Source organism: Crocodylus porosus, unplaced genomic scaffold (assembly GCF_001723895.1).
Source record: "Crocodylus porosus isolate Cpor-Errol unplaced genomic scaffold, CroPor_comp1, whole genome shotgun sequence".
Classification (NCBI taxonomy): Eukaryota; Metazoa; Chordata; order Crocodylia; family Crocodylidae; genus Crocodylus; species Crocodylus porosus.
This window is the reverse complement of record NW_017728886.1, coordinates 98,111,712-98,134,217: the sequence shown is the minus strand read 5'-3', so window position 1 is coordinate 98,134,217 and position 22,506 is coordinate 98,111,712. Positions and strand designations below refer to the sequence as shown.

At 42.7% G+C, this 22,506-nt stretch overlaps 1 protein-coding gene across 1 annotated transcript in view; it reads right to left on the bottom strand.

Annotated features, from left to right (window-relative positions):
• Positions 1–22,506, bottom strand: part of ADCY1 (adenylate cyclase 1) — a 262,521-nt gene that overhangs the window by 98,067 nt on the left and 141,948 nt on the right. Inside the window, exon 6 of the mRNA XM_019535907.1 lies at positions 12,935–13,062. Coding sequence (XP_019391452.1) covers positions 12,935–13,062 — 128 coding nt within the window. The remainder of the gene's footprint in view (positions 1–12,934; positions 13,063–22,506) is intronic.

The window sequence follows — 22,506 nt, the reverse complement described above, 5'->3', positions numbered from 1 at the left end:
GCCCCAAGGGATGACGAGGTCGAGCGGTCATAAACTACTGCAAGACCATTTCAGGCTGGAGATAAGGAAGAATTTCTTTACTGTCCGAGCCCCCAAGGCCTGGAACAGCCTGCCATCGGAGCTGGTTCAAGCACCTACACTGAACACTGTCAAGAGTAAATTGGATGCTTATCTTGCTGGGATCCTATTACGCCAGCTGACTTCCTGCCCTTCAGGCAGAGGCTGGACTTGATGATCTTCTGAGGTCCCTTCCAGCCCTAATGTCTATGAAATCTATGAAACTGCTGTTTCTATACTAGAAGACTCATCAGGATAGTGCAGACCGCATGCAGCAGCTCACTTTCTCCGAGCCAGCTCAGTTCCCGCCTCAAGCCCAAATTACCCTGTTCAGATAATAGCAGCTGGGAAAGGGTTAATACTGCACCATCCCACTTCTGCTTGCTGAGCCAGACAGTGACAGCCATTTTTTCAGCCACTAGAACACAGCATCTCCCTGCTTCTGTTTCAGAGAAGGAAAATCTCCTGCTTAAGACACACTAGTTTTGGAGGACTGATTCTGTGGAGGAGCACATTTCACATGTGCTATATGAATAAATATGGTAGCTGGGAAAGGTATACAGAAAGTTAATATTCAGAAACATATGCCTATTTCTGTGTGATCATGTAGATACGCAGACCCACTTCTCTACCTACGCCAAGTAAAACTACATACGACTTTATCTAACTGAGGCTCAGAGAACAAAGGCTGTGAATATGAGATTTTCCTCTCAACATTCTATGAACAAATGGACAGGAGGTAGTCACAGTGGGGAAGAGTAGGATACCTGGAAAAGCCATGGAGCAAGACGTTGGTGTTCTAGCCAGCTGAGTTTGCCAGTTATGAAAATAATGGCTGGTAGCTTGAAAAAGTGTTAAGCAATTTATAATCCTTCTGTGCAAGATAAGAACACAAACCAAATCCCAGTTCACTTCCAATGCTTTCCCTGTAGTGGCTTAGCTATTCACTGCCCTATTCGTGGGGCTGAAAACGTAGCCTGCAGGGATTTATATATATATATTAAAATTGGAAGCTGTTGAATTCTAAATTAATGGCACTTGTCTATGGATGCTGCATTAAAATAGGTTATTCTCCTTCTATAAAGAATTAAGTTACCCCATTCTGTGATGAATTACGTGTATGCTTAACTCCGTGCATTGCAAGCATTTCCCTTGAGGTCAACAGACTACTCACAGGTGCATTTGCATGTGCTATTAAGGTGCAGCAATAAACTCTGGTGCAGTTTGCACCTGAGTCAGCTGCTCCAAGGCACAGCATCTACGCATGTGTCGAGGACTGCAGCAATTTAAGCTGGAGTGAAGCAGTCCTGGGTTGGCAACAGGCTTGGGGGTCAGTTCTGGGCTCCAGGTGGTGGTATCAGGTAGCAGGGGGGATGTCTGGAGCATAAGGGTGCAAAAGCACAGCCCTTGCCAGTCTATGCAGCAGCAGCAGCAGCAGCACGGCTGATTGGTCATGCAGGTGACAGCTTCCTTTGTACTCCATGCCCAGGAAAGAATCCAGGCTGAGCCAGAGCTGAGGTCCACCTAACAGTAAGGTGGGGAGGCAGGGAGGAGAACAGAAGCGTCAGAGTACAACTGGGGAGGTGGGGGCAGGAGGCTGACTCTAGCCCAAACTCAGGCTCAGAGCCAGACTCAGAGCCACAGCAGCCATCTGCTCCTGCAACTCCACCTTGCACAAGAATCTAAAATGAGCCCCTTCACTCGCTCCCCTGCTGGTAGGGGAAAATCGCCATCTTAGATTCAAGTAAATATGGTACATTCATTTAAATATTTAATGATTAGGGTTTTAGTAGTCTAAAAGAATACACATATTAACAAAAGTATAATTAGGTACCTCCAAATAGGCTTATATAATTTATTTTGTATTCATTAAAAGGAAGTCCTTATCTATTAATACTTTAGAAAGAATTATATTATTTCCCTTTTTCCAGTTGCTCTAAGAAGAAAAACCTCCAATATCTTCCACAGAAATCTACTTTTAAAACTGGTAACATCATAGGACAAAGCAAGTACTGGGGGTCTGAAAATACAGAATAAATAATAAACTACTGATTACTACGTTAAGAAACTAAGCTTTGCAATGGAGCCAGAAGATATTTGCATATTAAATAAAATCTCTAAGACTGGTCAATTAATAACTTAAGAACAGCTCTACATTCTTCCTAGCAACTCCAAAAGGTTTCAGTGGTGTTTATTATTAAATTCAAGTAGAAAAAATGTTCATGAATATTTGTTCAGATTTTTTTTTAATTATTTGCTTTGACTGTATGTCTCTGATTTGTACTTATTTCACATGAACATATATACAAACTGGAAAAGAGCCAGTTTCATCCAAAGAATCTGAACAAGTATTTCCATTCCATATTATGATTTTTATCCAGGTAAAACCATCCAGATACTAAAGAATTGCCACACTCTTCTCATTAGAACTGAGAGGCCAAGAATTATTTGCCATAAATATTCAGTGAATAATATTTAATGATAAATAAGTTCATGCAAAATCTCCAGCTGTTCATAGACAACCTGAGAACAGACAAAAAAAAAAAAGTTGAAGTTCACCAAATGAAATTATGCACTACTAATTATTCACTCCACAGCTCAATCATTATGCAGGCTGCTGCTTTCCACATGATAACACACAAAAACTGGATCCAGTAAAAGAAATTGCAATTCACTTTCATGAACATGGGGTACTTCAACTTTATGTAAGTCATCATGGCCTCTGCTACCCCTTTACTGTTAAACAGTCCTTGGCTACAAATATTTCATTTCCTTATACTGTACCAAATGATCAAACTCGTTTTAAAGCTTTTGATTAACAGCTGTCAGATGTTTTAGCCAAATTCAGCTTGTGCTGAATCTGAAATGACAAAAGAGAAGTAAGAACGCTCCCTCAGGATGCAAACACAGTCATTCACCATACCTGGTCTATATTCACATAGCTTACTTTAAGCCAGCGTTTCTCATCCTATGAGTCACGACCCAAAAATGGGTCACAAGAAAATATGAATGGGTTGTGAACAAACTTTAAAAAATGGATCAACAAACTTTAAAAATGGGTTCTCCTTTAAAGGAGAAAAATGCAGGAAACTGTGGGTTTCCCTTTGCAGGCTGGCAGAGTTCTGGCCTGCAAGGGGCTGCTTGGGGGACGTGGGAGGAGGTGCCACTTGCATGTGCATCCACACACATACATGTAGCAGCCAGGCAATGTAGAGAGCAGCTCCCCACAGGTAAGTCTATGGGGCAGAGGTGAGGGCATAGATGGCATTGTCAGGGGGGTGAAGGGGCAATATTGCCTGCCACCCCACTTCTTCTCGAGGGTACAGCCATGGCTGGGCCATGGTGGCAGGGTAGAGCTGTGGCCTGGCATGTGAGTGGCTGGCAGTGGGGGAAGATGAGGGCAGCACAGCCTGCCCTTTGTCCATTACTTCTTGCGCTGCTGGCAGCATGGCTGGCATGGGAGCCCTGGCAGCAGCAGCAGCAATGAGTCTTACCACCCTGCCCTGCCCTCCTGTGCTGAGTCCCACCCACTGGGCCACAGAGGCAGCTCTTACACCCATGCTAGTCCAGCCAGGCTGCAGCCCCATGTCCACTGTGAGTGCACAAATCTGGGGGGACATGTGCCCCCCACACATCCACCACCTGCCCCATACACTGTGGGGGGGAGGCTTGGGACTGGCGGCAAGGGGTAGTGGGTCAGGAGTGAGGGGCACCAGCAGGGGTACAAGGCTGTGGGTTGGGAGTGACAGGCACTGGCAGGGCCCAAAGGCTGGTTTTCTACTTAAACTATTTATTGGGTCAGGACTGGCCACTGATGGTCATAAACGGGTCCTGGTACAAAAAAGGTTGACAACTACTCCTTTAAGCTACAGAAACATAGACTGAGAATGGCGTGTGCAGTCATTTGCTGCCCCTGGGAGTCGCGTGGGAAAACTGATGCAACTCAGGAGTCAGGTGTGAGGTAGGTGGGACTAGTAGGGGCTAGCAGTTCCACAGGATGGGAGCTGGTGGGTCTGTGGAGGGTTGCCCAGTTGAAAGTCTAAAATATCCCAGTGAGGGGTGGGAAGGGGGCTGGGAACAGCTCAGCCCCAGAGCTGGCGAAAGCACTGAAACTGTGCTGCAAACATGTACAGGCTTTCATGAGATGTTAACCCAACCTTGGTCTAAATTAGTACATCTACTCAGGTGAACTTAGATTGGGTCCACAGTCTTTTGGTGATTAAAGCCTTCTGCATGGTGTATGGCTGGGCATTTAGATTGACCCTGGTTAGTTCAATCTAAATGCAATGTCAGTACATACCATAAGTTATTTAGGAAATCCAAAATTTTCATTTTCTAAGTCTAAAAATACCAGAAAAATTAATTTCTATTAAGTCAGAGACAAGCTATTCAGCACTGTGCATGCATATAAAGTCTTCCAAATACCAGTAGATGCTAATGTCCCTTAATTATATGAAAACTTTTCTATCCCTTGAAGTTGCATATTTATAACCATAAAAATAATTATCAGTTGGTTCTTGGATGCTAATCTAAATGGTCCTTACTCATTTCCAGATTACCTGGAAAAATATGAATTAATTTGCTAACCTCTCTTGCAGATGCCATTCTGGGAGGATATTTATTTTGTTGATCTGAGTGTCCCCAGTACAGAGAACATAACATTAATAGTGAAACTTCTTTAATTATACACCAGTTTTTCACTGGTAAACAAGAGCAATGGGAACCAGGTGACAAAAAGGAAATATAAATGGAAAAAGAGGAAGAAAAAGAACCCCTCTACAATCTCTCTCATATTGTTTCAGGGTCATAATTTGTGCTGCGTGAAATTTGGCAGCAATTTCATTCTGGAGGTGTTTTGGCCCATTTCGGTGCCCAACACACTGAATCTGAAACAAAATGGAAGGCTCTGAAACATCTCCGGAGCCTCCCGGGGGAGCAGGCCCCTGGATCTGCGTGCCGGATGACGGCAGGCTGCAGCAAGTGACACAAATTTTGCTTTGAACAGTTTGAAGTTCTCCTATTTCCTTGAAGCTTGGCAGGTGTCATGCCCTCAGAAGGGGCTACCATTCCTGCAGTTTTCATCTGAATCAGCCAAAAAATGACAAAGTTATAGGTATTTTAGGGATTCCCCATTATAGTCTAGGGCTGAATCTCTGAAACAGCATCAAAATTCCAAAACAGTTTCAGACGAATCAAATCAGGGCAGTGATCCGAAACACTGAATTGAATCACTGTCCCTCCGAAATGGCCGAATTGGAATCGGAACAGAGGCCTTTTCCACAGCCCTACTGATAATGTGAGGGTAGTTCAAAAAAACCCAGGTACAGATATTACACTTACCAGTATAAGTGATCAGAAACTGGTCTACTATACTCAGAACAGAAGTTTGACACACATAGACGGGCTTAAAAGTGTTGGAACCTAGTTTAAGATTTGCCCTCCTCACTAAAGGGTGAAAGTGCGTTTTGTTTGCTACCAATCTAAACTACACTGCTTCCCGGAAACCACATAACTTAGATTGATTCAACTTTGGACTTTTTGAATGTCTGTACCTAGCCAAAGTGTTACTTTTGCTGATTAAATGGATTCACAGAGGTACACAGCAGTATAAGAACATAAGAACTGCTATTTATTGGGTTGGACGACAGGCCCATCTTGCCAAGTAACCTGTGTCACACTGTGGCAGAGAGTGGATGCAGAAAGAAAGAGTGAACTGGGTATGACTAGGGTTTTTTCCAGTGTTCCTCCCTCATTTGCAGCCTCCAGCATTTAAGGTGTAGGAACTTGGATTCAAAGACTGTATCCTTAATGCCCATGCAAGCTTAACAAGCTTAAAAAGAGTGTGACCCAAAAAGGTTGAGAACTGCTTGCTATACTATAAGCTGTTTTTTTTGAAGGCAAACCTTAGTTGCATCCATTTACAGAACCACAGGATTTAAAAAAATAGAAGCCTAATCTGAGACACCTAAATACATATTTAGGCAACTAAATAAATTGCCTGATTTTCGCAAGTGCTGAGTGCTCAGCAGTTCCCACTAGATGCATTTACAGGTCTGCTTTCCTGAGGAGCCGACTAATTCACTCAGCAGTAAAGTGTCACAGTCTACACATGTGCTGTTATTAGGACACAGTAATTTAATTAACTGCCACAGGATAGTACTGATGGGGATAGTACTATCCTACAGCAGAATAATTATGTGCGATAACACGTGTAGACTGTGATAGGGGCTGACTAGGGCATGAGGGGGCTAAAGTGCAGGGACTGCCTGCTGCTTAGCCTCACACTTTAGCAAGCTCATACTCCAGTCAGTGCCTCTACCACCCACCGCTGCCACCCGGAGCCCAGGGCTGACAACTCAGACTCCCTGCTAGCTCAGGGATGCTCCACCTGGGCACAAAGTGCTGCAGTCCTGGGTACACATGCAGATACTACACCCAGAAGCAGCTGACTCTGGCACAAACTGCACCAGAATTTATTTCTGTGCCTTAATTGTATGTGTAGATGCACCTACTGAGGTCAATTGTACTCTGATCCACAGCATTTACAAGACTATTGACAATTTATAATTCATTTCTAAAGTCTGGCTGGAATACAGGCTGAAAGATTATCACTCTTGCAAACAAAATACAAAAGCAGGTATGAACCATCCCATGGTCAGGAACTCAGAGGCTGAACTTTATTCTCTTTAACTAAAAATATTCCTCTGCTGAATTAGAGTTGTTGTAAATATTACCCACTAGCCCTTCTCCAGTTCTCTCACATTGAGAGCATATTGGTTCAGAAACACGTGAGGTTATGCCAGGGGTGAAAATAGTGGGAGGCTGGAATTCACTATGTTACAGCTGTTTTGCTTCCTTGAGCACATAAGCTATGATTGGCAGACAAATGTAAAATCAGCTTCTCATTTACCCAAAGGTAAAGCCAGCCTCCTTGTGACCCAGGGTATAAAGACTGTAAAGGTAGCAAGATGGCTTAATGCCACCCCAATATACACATTCATCTCCTCCATTCCTACCTGAGATTCTGGGAGGACGAACCTTTACCTTTCACTGCAAGTCCATTAGCACTCACAGCTTCAACAGACTGGGAGAGCACTGGGAGTCTGCCCCAGCAACATCTAGAGTTAAGTGCTGAAAGCATTGCCAATTTTTCAGGTGATAGCATATTCCTTTCCAAATTGGTACTGCACTGACCTCAAGTATGATGTCAGGGAGTACTGTAATATGAAAGGTGCCATCTATCTGAAGGGATGTATACTTAAAGGTAATGATTAAAGATACCCAAACACTTTCCACAGGTTTATGGATTTTCATTCCAGTGTTCTGGCAAAATTCCAAGTCTGATATGTATCTTCTACTTACCCAATGTCTGTCTTCATTTTCCATTGGAGATATTATGGCCTGTGGTGCTAAGCGCTTTTAAAAAACTCACACTTTTCATCCCCTGAGAGACTGTATTTGTGTACTGGGTGAAGGGTTTCTTTAGCTGTAACTTGTATATTATTCGTGAGGAGAGATGCGTGTCATTATTTGCTGTTAAATCACCCCCCTAAACCAAGCTGAGGCTCCAACTTATAGCCAACTTTACCTAGGCAAGGAGGAAAACCAGTAGCAACACTTGACAACATGGCAGTTGTCATAATAAATGCAACCTTTTGGACATTTTAAAGTGATGTTAAATATTATGGGGGACTGGAATAATATAGGAAATTCATAATATAGGAAATGATTTAAATATGATGAAAAAGATTTAAATACTGGAGATGGATAATCACGGCTTACATGTGCCAATTAAATGCTAACAAGTCAGTTTAATGAGTATGACAATGAAGAGTTAAGGTGAAGTTCACCTCATGCAGAGAGCCAACACCAGATCTATACAACACTCATTTCCAATTTACTTTCACTATCAACTGGGCCGTAACTTGCACCTAGTCCTGACTCTATACGTAGGAATAGGGATGGATTTAGCTCCTTTTTTAGAGGTTCAGCAGGCAAAACAAGGAGAAGCATACAGCAATCTAGGAATTTTAAAGTCACAGAAGAGATGCATCACACACAGTACCCGTGGTTTGATATTGACAGCGTGTTTGGAGAGATTACTCCAAGGAAAACAGAGGAAATTGGAAGGATGACAGGAAGATTTCTGAGACAAATTTCTTTTTGACAAATGTCTTTGAGACTCCCTAAATCTGATGGTCTGATAGCTTTAGTCTTATGGTTAGAAGCAGCACACCATCAAACGGCACTGAAATGCAGGGCCATATTTAGAGTCATTTAAAGAAAGAACATCCTCACAGAAGTTTTAAAAGATGAGCGCATATTTTTACTTAGCTCATTTTCATTTATTACACCCAAGCAATTGAAAAAGATTGAGGGCCCACTTTTCTAGGCACTAAAACACTATAGCAAATGGTCTCTGTCCCAAAGAGTTTTCAATCTAAGAGCCTGATTCAAGTGCTAGTTCATGTACTCACAATTCAGACATGTGAATAGCTCACTGGAATCAGCAGAACTACTTGTATGCATATCTGTTTGCTGCATCAAAAACTAAAAGCATGTCTTTATCATGAGCCTGGAGAGCATGTCTTTCAAGCAGCCACAGTCACCACCTCCCCCACACACTCTCAAGATGTCTGTCTCAGGCATGCTTGAAAGCCACAGCAAAGGATGATCCCAGAATCCACATGCTCCAGGGTGGAGGGGGAGGTGCTTTAATCAGAATAGCTCTGAGGAACTGCTCTAATTAAAATGTCCTCAGCCAACACACGTCTGGGAGTGGGATGGGTAGGCAGGGTGGGGCTAGGGCCTGGATCACAGGCCAATGACAGTGTGGGGCTCGGGCCTGAGACAGGGCTGCGATCTGCTCCCTGCACATCCCTGCCAGCAGAAATGGTGCCTGTCGCAGGGATGTGTGAGGAGGGGATCGTGGCTCTGCCCTAGGTCCTGACCCCATGCTGTCATTGCCCCACAATCCCATCTTTGTGGTGTCAGCACCCTGCAATACCAGACCTGCACTGTCACCACCCCACGATCCCAGCCCTATGCTGTCACCACCCCGAGATCCTGGCCCTAGTCCCGCAATCCAGGCCCTGATCCCAGCTCCACTGTCCTGTCCTGCTCTCATATGTTGCTCTCTGCCCACCCACAGCCCCATCCCATCTACCCTGCCAAGTGTGCCCTCCCTATGGGGTTCTCTATGGAGACCCACCGTGCCCACAGGGTGTGAGGAGGACAGGTTAAGAGTTCCTGGGCTGTGGGGCTGAGTCCGACTTCAGTGGTGTATAGGCCATGGACCAGATGGGATCAATTTTCTTCCCCACCACGCCGGACCAGGTCAGCACCAACCACATCCCACACCACCTCACAAGAACTCATCCAAACTCCTTATCTGGCCTTTCAAGCTCAAATAATTGCTTACCCTTGATTGAGGGACAAACATTTTCTAAACTTGGTCTTCTCCCAGAGGTGAAGACTTTTTAAAGCTCCAGTAAATTCTGTTCAACTTCTACTGAGTTGTCTTTGCATCAAGACAATTGGTTGAGCGATGTGTTCTAATCAAAATCTCTGCGGACTGTAATCCAGCTATTTATGAACAAACGATACTCACACTGAAGCCAAAGGAAATCTAGAATGGACTTCAAAGGCCACATAACCTGGGATCCCCGTCACTGTTTTCTGACATGATCAGAATGAATACATTAGTTTTCAGAGAGGGGACATACACACCCACCAAGACGTCTAGAATCTGCTACTCACAAAAGTAGCTCCACTGAAAATCACTGGGATTGCATATATTTGTAAAGATGTAGTATCAACTTCTACCATTTAAACACTCCTACATCTGATACTATTAATACTTCTCCATCAACCTTGACTTTTCCTCCATTTCTCCTCTCCCATCATCTCTAATGCATGCACTGCACACACTTTTCTAATTTATAAACCACGTCAAAAAGAAAATGCTGAAATTACCAGTTAATTATCTTCTACCATGAATTCTAACTGAATGTGCCCAGATAATATACAGCAGCCCATCTGCTTCATTCCTTCTGTTATAATTTAAACTTTTACTGAAATGTACATTATCATGATAGTAGACAATAAAAGAGAACATTTCATTTCTAATATTAGCAAAACTGAGATTTCCAAAACGAAGGCATGCCAAGTAGTGATCTCAATACAGAATGGATTCTAGATTCCTCCTCCAAGGAAACCTAATGAAGCTATGCTAACTGGAAACTATTTTTATATGTTTGTATACATGTTTACATACATGTATACAGTGTATACATACAGTGACATTTTTACTGTATACTGTATACATATAGTGGCATTTTTTGTTAAATGTTTGTATGCAAAGGCATACAAGTGTATGCTGATTGGCCTGTGATAGTCAAGTGATCTGCAGGCTTCGAAAGGCAAACTGTTACTTCCCTGGGTGAAAACCTACACCTCAAGAAAAAAAAAATGATGAAAAGTTCTAAAACTCCAATTTTTTTTTTTTTTATAAAGATCTTATGTCTAAAAACTCTTTTATAAGTATAAATTACATGATGATATTGTTAAGGTTTTTTTGGCTCACCATTTCAGCTCATTTTGTTTATAGATGGCAAGGTTACTAGTAAGCTATACTTGCCAACTGGTGTGGGTATATGAGTAGACCACTCTGCGAGGGCCACTAACACCTTCATTCTGCACCATACCATTGTGCATTTTTTCTAAGATCTTGTCTATAAAGCAGGCCTGCAACATCCTGTGAGCTTGCCTGTTCTTTGCTTCCACTGACTAAATCAGAAATTTTGTATGCTTGATGTAGTAGGTTTGGAGTGTTGATATAGCTTGGAATCTGGGTTAAGCACATATAGGCTAGGGACAGACATTAAAAAAGCCTGAGCCTGAATTGATTCAGTCTTTGCAGATTAGTCTAACCTGGCTAGGATTAATCACTTTGTAACTGCACAGACATCCCAGAAATACCAGCACATGCCTGCAGTGGCTCAAGCTAGAAGCTGGGAGGCACTAGAGCAGCCCTCCCTTTCCTTGCACAGAACTGAGTTGAGGGGGTGCAGCCAGGCTCTAGCAGGACACTGATTAGCCCAGTAAGGAGTTGATGACAGTGTTTCTCACCCCCTAACTCAGTGTTTATCATCCCATTAAAAAAGCAACAAAGGGACATTACCAGCTACCAGCTGATTCTGCCTGCTGATTCAGCAGGGACCATAACCAACATGTGATCTGCTAGCTAACGCACAGACACCTCTCTGCAAGGCAGAGGGGAGGGGGGAATTCCTGCTTAGCAGGGAGTGGTGAGGCGTGGGGAGCAGCCCACAGTCTTGTGGGAGCTGCAGCCAGGGGGCAGAGGGGAGGCACCAGCCCTGCTGTGGAGCAGAGAGCCTTGCCCAGGCCAGAGAGCATACCAGGATGCTTGGGGAGTCTGATTTAGCTTACACCAGCAAGGGGTCTGGAATAGACATTGCATAAACTGGTTTGACCCAAATCAGTTAAGTCTGAAAGTACATTCAACCAGGTTTATCTCAAACTGCTTTCAGCCATTTTCAAACTGGTTTGTGTGCACTGAATATCTGTTCTGTTACAGGTTTAAACCAGTTTCTGATCACTTAAATTGGTTTGTGTGTAATGTCTGTCCGTACCCATGAAGTGAAAGTAGTTTGGCTCAGGATGATTTAATCCTCCCACAAGACCCAGGTCCAGGGAATTTACAAGAATCAGACTTTGGGGTGATATCACTAAGTATGTACAATAAGCAGCATTATCTGGTCTCCACTGCCTTAATCAGATGCACTGAACTCAGAAATACAATGAACATAACTGAACTACCTTTAAAGAGCATTCAATAGAATACATCCCAAATTTGAAGGATGGCAGCCAGACTTCATTTTGGGTTTGAAGTACAAGCCATTTCCCCAAAGGGAAGGTGAGATGCTCTCATTTCAAGACTTAAAAGTCTGTGAGATATCAGTCCTTACACTTGCTATAGACCAAGAGCTGCTAATACAGACTAAAAATATTTTATTTCCCCTCCAGAAAGCAAGTTCCTAGTATAACATCCATGTACTTCTCATATAGCAAAACCAAAATATCTAGCCCAAATGCATCAGGATACACTGCTCATAAAAAAAATCAATTGGTGTGGGCACATGACCACATGAACAACCAAGAGATATACTATAAAAATATTATACACGCAGTAGTAAAAAGCAGTAGTAAAAAGACTTAAGATTCTTTCCCCCTCCCTCTCCCCCCCCCAGCGTCAGCATGTAAAATACATTTCTACATCCTGCTTAGAAATTAATAGCTCATTCAAAATTCTCTCACATTCACATTTTGCCTTTTGGTAAAATAACAATCATTGGAGAGCTCTCAAGCATAACAATACTTTTCTGAAAGGCAATATGAATTTCACATTATATTTCTGAAAGGCAAAATAAATTAAAAGTTTAAAAACAGACAAGAAAGAGAATTCAGTGAACAATTGATTTGGGAATATATACATACATCACAATCAGCTTTGACTGTATAGACAGGTGTGGGTGAACAGAACAGCTTTAACATTCTACAAATGGGAACCAGATTCCCTTCTTCTGGGTTCAATCTACATTACTACAGCAAATGGTAATGGGAGTACTTCATGATTCCCCTTTAGTGTGGTTGTTCACATACTAACTCTCTCTCACACACAAACGTACTTTTTTCATTAGACTGAATAAATGAAGTGGAAAAATTTGTGCCTACAATGCCCCAATGTAAAAATATATACAATACAAGTGAAATACTCCATGCTACCATAAATCATGAACACTACAAAGATGTTACAAGGATATTCAATCTTGAATGCAACATATGAGATACTTACGTGATGGTGTCAATCATATCCAGTCCCATTTCAACACAGCAGTGAGCATGGTCGGTTTTGGGCTGGGTCAGTCCGGATACACAGTAGTAACAGTCCCCCAGGATTTTTATTCTTCTGCAATGGTTTTCCTTTGATAAAATAGATAGGAAGAGAGATATTTTAAGATTTACAACACAAATTATATATTTCTACATGGAAAATTGTGTTTCACTGCACTAAATTATCTAAAATACATGAATCATGGAAACCTGAACTTCCATCTTCTGTACATAGAAGAAGGGATCACTTCAGCATTTCTTGGTTGGGCATCAACCAAACCAATTTATAATTCCAGATTGCAGGTTAATATTCCATGATAATACAATTAACATGACAGATCCCCGGAACAAAATTCCAGATCTAACCAGCTCCAATCATCAATTAAAATGGACCTATACTTTTCAGACTGACAGCATTCTTGTACCAGTACAAATCCAAAGACTGGAACAAAGCAACCTTTAAATGTTATGGAAAGCTTGGATTAAGAAGTATTTGGTCTTCAAATAGATTTCTAGTTTACAAATTTATATATGTATATGATAGATGCACAGTTCACATTACCATGCTCATTCCTAGTTTAAATATGAATACATAACAGAATGTCAAACTAGAAGATGAAGTCATTTTTAGCTGCATTGCTATGGAATTTGTCTCATATTTACTCAGACTGGCAAATTTCTTCAGCAACAGTAATATGGCCAGATCTATCTTCTAAGGAAATAAATGGAGATAGTGACAGCTTCATTAATTGCAGCAGCACCTCTACCACTTCCCAGCTGGGGCATTGCTCAGCTATGATGAATCATTCCAGGAACCAAGACACTCCTATGATCCCTTTCATTGGCCATGGTAGATGTTATATAGTGATCCAATACCCGTCATTCAGCTAGGCCTATACACACAGGCCCATACTGAAATTATTACCCAAAGTTATAATTATCCCATTCAAATGGCAAACAAATTTGAAAAACGTATTAAGGAGGCCATCATTTGCAGGCTAGAAATGAATGGAGTGCTAAGAACCAATTAGCATGGCTTTGTTAAGGGTAGATCATGCTTGAAAAACCTTTTGCCCTTCTATGACCAGGTAACTAGCCATCTGGATGAGGGACACCTGGTGGACATGATCTATTTAGACTTCAGTAAAGCCTTTGATTCGGTGTCTCACAGGATTCTCTCAAACAAACTTGAAGGTGCTGGACTTGACCAGTCCTCAGTGAGATGGGTGGACAATTGGCTTAGAGGCCACTCCCAGCGTGTGGTAATTGATGGGCTGGCCTCCTCCTAGAAGGCTGTGTCCAGTGGTGTCCCCCGGGGATGTGTGCTTGGACCCATGTTCTTTAATACATCCATCAATGATCTGGATGAGGGAGTGAAAAGCTCAATTATTAAGTTTGAGGATGACCCCAAGCTGTGGGGCAATGCAGGCACACTGGAGGAAAGGGCCAGGATCCAGGAAGACCTCAACAAGCTGGATTCTTGACTGAAGCAGAATCAGATGAGATTTAACATGGATAAGTGCAAAGTCCTTCACCTGGGTAGGAAGAACCTTCACAACAACTACACGATGGGTGATGGCTCACAGGCTGGCACAGCATCCGAGTGAGACCTGGCAGTTACAATCAACCGGAAGATAAATATGAGCCAGCAGTGTGATGAGATCTCTAGAAAAGCAAACAGAGCTCTGGCATGCATTAGCCGATGTGTGTCCAGTAGATCCAGGGAGGTCATTTTCCTTTTCTATTTGGGATTTGTGAGGCCTCAGCTGGAATACTGTGTCCAGTTCTGGGCATTGCACTTATAGAGGGACATGGATAGGCTTGAGAGAGTACAAAGAAGGGCCACCCACATGGTCAAAGGCATGGAGAATAAGCCCTACCAGGAGAGACTCAGGGAATTGGACCTGTTCAGGGTGAGCAGGACAAGGCTGAGAGGTGACCTGATGGCTGCCTACAAGTACCTCAGGGGAGAACACAAAGATCTGGGGGAACAACTTTTCAGGAGGGCACCTCAAGGGAGGACAAGGACAAATAGATATAAGCTTACAGAGGGCAAATTCAGGCTAGACATAAGGAAGAACTTTTTCTCTGTAAAGTTCTCTAGAATCTGGAACATACTCCCAGCAGAGGTGGTGCAGTCAGCATCATTAGAGGTATTCAAGAAGAGGCTGGATAGGCATCGTGCTGAGCTTGTCTAAACCCAACAACTTCCTGCTGACAGCAAGAGATCAGACTTGATGATCTTATGGGCCCCTTCCAGTTCTACAATTCTATGATGATATGTGTAGTCTGTAGCCAGTAGCTGCCTGTTTGACCTAACCTGCAGTCATCCTAAAGACAGACTTTTTAGAAATATGGAATATAGACACTACAACAGTTAAATGACCAACATTCTCCCCTCATTATGAAATGGTTTGTTTAAAATACTTTTCTTTTTAAAAAGCCAAAGGTAGGGGGGAGGAGGGGGGAACATATGTGATAGGTGTACTGCATAGATCCAATTTTGATAAGGAAAGGCACTAAATCGTTACCTCCATCATGGTGGCAGAATCCAACCAACCTGGATATTTTCAAATACAATTAACAAAGTGTAAAAATAGAGAGTTTGGTATATGACCACTTTTAGTACATCAGCTATAACTCAGGACGGAAAAATAAAATACTAGTTTTTTCAGTTTGATTTATTGGTTTTTGGCGTTTGAAATTTAGCCATGTCTCTTCTATTCATTTTGGTGGAAGACATCTAGCTAAATCACCAGCATTATTTGAAAATCTCCACTATGTTCTTTACCTGCTGTTTCCCTCATTTTATTTATAACCAGGGATCCTAGTTTTTTCTGATAAAAAATAACAAATTCTCTGACAAAAAAAATCACAAATTCTCTGACAACCCCCCCAAATCCATTATTAAAATTAAAAGCCCCCTGCAGCCATCCCTACCCCTGCTGGTGCCCCTCACCCTCCTCCAATGTCTCCCACAGCCCTGATGGTGCCCCTCACTGCCCCCAAAGCCACCCCCCAGCCATGCTGGTGCCCCTCACTCACCCCTAATGCCTCTGCCCCCCCTGCTGGTGCCCCTCACCCCCAAAGCCCCCCATCCCTGCTGGTGCCCTTCACTTCTCTCCAATGCTTCCCCCACAAAGCCTCGCCCTGCTGATGCCCCTCACTCACACCCAAGGTACCCCTAGCCCTGGTGATGCCCCTCACTTGCACCCACAACACCCCCCCACCCTACTCATGCCTCTTGCCTCCCACCCACAACCTTCTTCCCCAGCCCTACCAGAGGGGGTCTCCAGCTACCAGGGATATGGAGCCAGGGACCCAAGTCTGCAGCTCCATGCCCCAAACAGCAAGTGACTATAGCAGAAACCGCACAAGCAGCTCTCCCACTGCTTCTGCAAGCTCAGGCAGGGCTGGGGCCAGCTCCTGGTTCCCTACCAGCCATGACCCACAACTCCCCAGCCCTGCCAGAGGGGACCACAGCCCCCTGCAAGCCCCAGATACTGCACAAGCTCCAGAAGCAAAGTGAGATTGAGTTGAGCTGAGCCGTAACCGACTGAGCACCTCAGGCCCCACCCTTCTTCCTCCCCCTTTCCCTCCCCCTCTCCCTCTGGGCAGGGCTGGGGGTTTCCTAGAGGTCTTACAAGCTGGAGCTCAACCAGCCTGCAGAGCTCTTTGCAAAAGCAGGGAATCTGCAGGTTTCTCTGCTAAAAGGAGAAATCCACATTTTCTCTGAAAAGAGGGGAAATCCATGGTTTTCTCTGTTTTTCCATAGGAAACAGAAAACCCAGATCCCTGTTTATAAGAAATGATTGCTATATAGTGATCTCTAGCAAAATGTTTGATTATCCCTGCTTACCCTGTGGAATTGATTTCTAGGGCTGACTACCAGTGAGTATTCACAAAAATGAACTTTTAAATTGATAGGCAAATTAACAAAACCAACTTTTTCCCTTTCTTCATTTTCACTGAGATGCCCAGAAAACATGAGTTTACAAAACTCCAATCATGGCCGTTATAAATTCAAGACACAGTTGAATTTATGTCAGCAGCTTCTGTTTAAAAAGTTGATAATTTGGGGTTCATACATATAATGGAAAGAGCTGGGACCTCTTAGCATTTATAGTGCATTAAGTTAGCCAGTTCAGATGCCCACCCATGGGGTTTTATGGAGATAATGCCAAAATGAGCTGCAAAGAGTTCCTTCTGGGCAAGAGAACACTTAATTTGTATCAGGTGTTACTCTTCAGATGTAGATAGCAGACTCTTTGAAGCTGCTAAGTAACTTGCTTTACATTTTCCACTGAGTGCCTTATAAATCATTTCCTCCATCCATTTTGTGGAATAAAGTAAGATGTTGCAATTCCAAAAGGATTCTTTTCTGCTCCCTCCCTCTGCTGCCCCACCATCTCTTGCAAAAATAGTCTTGTTTCATGCTCAAAGTTTATTAAAAAAAACAACCCCCCCCCACAAAAGGAACAGAATTCACAGGCCATGTAACAAGACAGAAGCAAAGTAGTACCAAAGTTTAAGGAACTCTTAGACCTCAATTCAGCAAAGCACTAAAGCATGTGATTAGGATTCTCTTGAATAGAGATACTTTACTGGATCAGTGGTTACGACTATAACTGAGGGCTTGAATAGATAATAAGCTTATACCAGTACCATGCAGCCTTTGAACAGAGTAAAGAAAAAAAAGGGCAGACAGACAAAGGTACCTACAAGGGTTACCTTTAGATCAAACCCTTCAAGATTAGGTTTATCTAAATCAAGGGCAGGCAATTATTTTGATGGGAAGGCCACTTAATGAGTTTTGGTGGGCTGTTGAGGACCACAAAGATAGCCCTGTGCCCTGACAGGTGCCTCACTTCATAGTCACTGGCTAGGGGCCAGAAGTCCTGCCCTTAATCCCTGACCTTTGCCACTAAACATCCTTCCCCTTGCCCCCAGAAGTACTCCTTTGTAATGGACGGGTTGCCTTTTTGGAACTGGAAGAACTACTATACCTTATTTTAATTTTATTTTAAAAGTATTTTTGTTTTGATTTGTGGGTTTGCATAGTGCATATAGAGACAGTTGTATAATAGCTCAAAATACAGTCTTACTCTTGTATATAGTGTGTATGTGGGGGTGTAAGTGGCTATCTGAGGGGGGGTGGTTGGGGTATGGGTGTGGATGGGAATTCGGGGCTGTGTATGGGTATGGTCGGTCGGGTGTATGGATATGTGTTGGGGAGTGTGAGGTGTGTGGCTGGGGTGGGGGTATGTCTTAAATCATCTAAAAATTGACACACCTGATCTAAGTTACTTCACCTTAGGATCTGAAATTTAGATCAACCTGCATTAACCTTTCTAAAATAGGTCAACCCAGTCTAGTGAACACATGTGCTCACACCACAACCCTGGTGCTAGGAAAGCCCAGCCACTCACCCCAACTCTGGGGCTGTATTGTTCTTAACTACCTCTTCCTGAAACAGGAGCTCCCTGCCCTCCTTGAACCTACCAGCTTCTCCTTGCTCCTCACTTCCCCCCACCATGTTACTTACCCCAGGTTGCCCATGCTGCTCCCAGTGGTAGCAAATGTCTTCACATGCTGCTCCTGGTTTAGGTTTAGATGGCTATATGACAGTCTTTGCTGTATGCACCCATTTCACTTTATATAAGCTCATTTGTAACCTTATTTGCAAACTCTTCAAACTTTTACTGTTTATCCTTCTGGAGCCATAATCCACAGGTAGAATTGTTTTTACTTATCCATAAATTAGTTACACTTTATCTTGCCATTTGCAGAGAGAATTGCATCCAATAGCCACTCCAACGGCAAGGAGTAGGTGTGGGGCTAGGCCCAGATGGAGGGTTCGGGACACCTGTGTCCACCCCAGTGATCTGTTGAGGAGGTGGCAGACCAGAATGAACATCTGTACCAGGCAGACTGAGGCCCCAAGTTCAAGGCCACAGCCTGACAGAAGTAGGATACCTATCAATCCCATTTGTCCACAGAAACTGCTGTCTTTTCTGTAACATGTTATCTCTTAAGTGGCACTCAGATATAGGAGTGGATACATAGATATGAACATCTGATCCAAAGGTTATTGGTGTAAAACTGGACCAAGCACTGAAAAAGGGATTGTAAGAAAAGTCTGGAAGGGATGTTACAAAGTCATCTAGCCCAGTCCGTGGTCAAAGCAGGTTCATCCCTAACTAAACCATCACAGACAACTATCTGTTCTTGAAAATGTCCAAAGATGGAAATTCCACAATTTCTCTTTGCAGCCTGTCTAGTGCTTGACCATCCTTATAGTCAATTTCCAACCTAAATCCCCTCTGCTGCAGCTTACAGCTATGGCTCTCAGTTCTGTCCCCAGCAACCACAGAGGAAAAAGCCCTTTTCCTCCCAGTCTGTAAACTGCCATTCAGGTATTGTTATCAAATCCCTCTTTGGTTTTCTCTCTCCAGATTAAATAACACTAGTTGTTTCAGGCTTTCCTCATAAGACTTGCTTCCAAGGGCTCTAATGATTTGTGTTGCCCTGTGTTAGACTCTTTCTAATCCATTCATGTCCTTAAAGTGTGGGGCTAAAAACTGGAGACAGTACTGCAAATAAGGCCTCATTAATGCTAAACAGAGTGAAAGAATCACTTCCATTCACTTTCAAGTAACACTCCTGCTAATACAACCCAGTATGTTGTCAGCTTTTTTGGCAACAAGATCTTACTTTTATCTTATACTCAGATTATAGTCCACTTTAACCCCAAGGTCCCTCTCTGCAGTACTTCAGCTCAGCCAATAATTTTCTGGTCTGTTCTGTATATGCAATTATTCCATCCCAAGTGCAGGACTTGGTACTTGTCCTTGTTGAATCTCATCTGATTGACTGCAAATCATTTTTTCAGTCTATCCAGGTCTTACCCTGCCCTCTAGCTTATCTAGAATTTGACCCAACTAGGTGTCATCTGCAAATCTGCTGCATGTGCACTCAAACCTATCACCCAAATCATTAATAAAGATGCTTAACAAAACCAAACCCATCATGTTTGGAAGGAGGAACAAGACATATGTGTCTTAATGATTTTTCCCCCCAGCAACACATGTTCTAAGGCCTATGTTATCTCAAGTTCCTTTTGTTATATGCAGGCCTCTCTCTGTAACTCCGTGAATGTGTCAGAAAAATAGAGGATAAAACCATAACTGGATGACAATTTGAGAGTTTCAGAAAGTTTTACATTCTTAATGAGAATACAGTAGAAAACCTAACATTCATATAATGATAGAAAATTAGGGTTGTAAGGGACCTCAGGAGGTCATCTGATGCAACCCCTTGCTCAAAGCAGGACCATCCCCAAGCAGATCATCCCACCCAGGGCTATGTCTAGCCAGGTCCTAAAAACCTCTAAGGTTCCACAACCTCTCTGGATAGGCTGTTCCAGTGATTCACTACCCTCATCCTGAGACAGTTTTTTTCCTAACAACCTAAACTTCCCTTCCTGCAACTTGAGAACATTGCTTCTTGTTCTGTCATCTGCCACCACTGAGAACACTCTAGCTCCATCAAGTTCCCCCTCAGTCTTCGCTTCCTCACACTAAATAAGCACAGTTCTGTCCTCCTGTCCTCAGAAGTTGCATGCCAAAGCCCCCTAACCATTTTTGCTTCCCTCCACTGGACTCTCCAATTTGTCCACAAAATTTGCTGATGAGAAATGCAAAACTAAACACATCGGTAGGAGGTCTCTGAAAAATTCATACATCTCCTTAAATTTTTAACCAATTGCCACCACTCAGAAAAAAAAGCCAGTGCAATGAAAGAGATACACATTGAATGGAGCAAGGAATGTGGAAAATGTAGCAGAAATACCTAAGGTGACAAAAACAACAAGAAAAATTACAAGAAAAGTAAAAAGTGACTTTATTTTGTCTATAATAATGGCTCTTAACCTGTTTAGACTCAAGACATCCCTGAACATGTGCCTGGAGTGACATGTTGAGTCAGGTTGGAGCAGCCCCAGCTGGCAGGGAATCTGGGGGGTCAGCCGGCTGGCCTGGAGCTGCTCCAGCCTGGCTCAGTGTGCTGCAGAGGGGCTGGTTGGGGTAGGAGGGTGCTCCAGGAGGCAACCCCTACACTGAAGCTTCCTTGTGTCCCAGCCAGCCCCATCAGTATCTACATGTGCACGTTACATAACTGTGCAGTAAATAACTCTACAGAAGGATAGTACTTGTGTTTATAAGTACTATCCTACAGTGGTGTTTATTGGTTTACTTCAGCTTAATAGGGCTGTATGTAAAGATGCAGAGACTCTTCTGTGGAGTTAATTAGGCAGACCCACAGTAAACATTTCATGTACACGTGCCCATTATAAGAGGATTTCACTGCATCATGCTCATCACTGTGTACACATTTCTGCCAAATTGAATTTTGAGCTTTAGGGTTAAAAAAAAAAGGGGGCTCTGGAAACCATTAGTGGAACTTAATGTCTTCATGAGTAGCTTTACAAAGTTATGCTTGCTTTCTTCCATTCCATAGTTTCATCCCTATAGAAAACTTAAGAATTAACTGAATGTACTAGCCCACAGAGTTCAATTTAGCTGGATAATGGAGATATGATCATAGTGATAACAGTAAATATGGCCTTAGAAGGGAAGAAATAACTTTTCCTAAACATGGGAGGAATATTAAAAAAGGAAAAACAAATTTGACTCTAATATACAAAGTTCCACAGTAAGAGAACTGAATGGGTTAGACAGGAGAAAATTGTCTCCAGTCAAGTGTATGCGAGTTTGTAATTCAGTGATGTGACTGTAAAGATGAAATTATGTCACTGTACCATCTTTTTGCAGTATGGGAATTATACCATGACTGAAAGTATATTACGATCACAATAAACAAAAGACATTTGGCTTCAAAATGTTTGTTAATTAGGTATAGAATCTCGTCCTTCATGTGTGGACAATCCTGCCCATCATGATATTCTACTCCAGCAAGTCGAAATGTAAATTAACTATAATGAAAGCTCTAATGAGTTGCTATCTCTGAGGTTAACAATCTATTTAAGTCACATATGTTGCAGCCCTATTATGATACCCTGTGGAAATAGCAATTTACCATGGTTTACCTGTGTAAAATCAAAAACCAAAAAAACCCAATTAAAACAACTTACTGCTATTACAACTACAATATTTACTTGTCTTCTGTCACTCATGCACCTCGAATGGCAATTCACTGGTGATGTTCCTGGTCCCCATATAAAAAAAATTCACAAAATATCAAGAAGGGTAGGGGTATGGGCCGGAACTCAAATCTGAGAGATCAAGAAATACAGAGCGTTTTTTAATAAGTTTTTCTCTTCACAGAAACAGCTGACTGAGCTGTATTGAAGCTTTCAGAAAATGTCATATTTAAGGAAAACTGCAGTGAGACAAAGGTCTTTGGGGAAAAGGTTGACTGGAAAGAGTATGTATCTTTTACATAATAAGCATCACAGAAATATTGTGAAATGAGAAAATATCAATGGGGTGCTATAGTTTCATAGTTTCTAGGGTC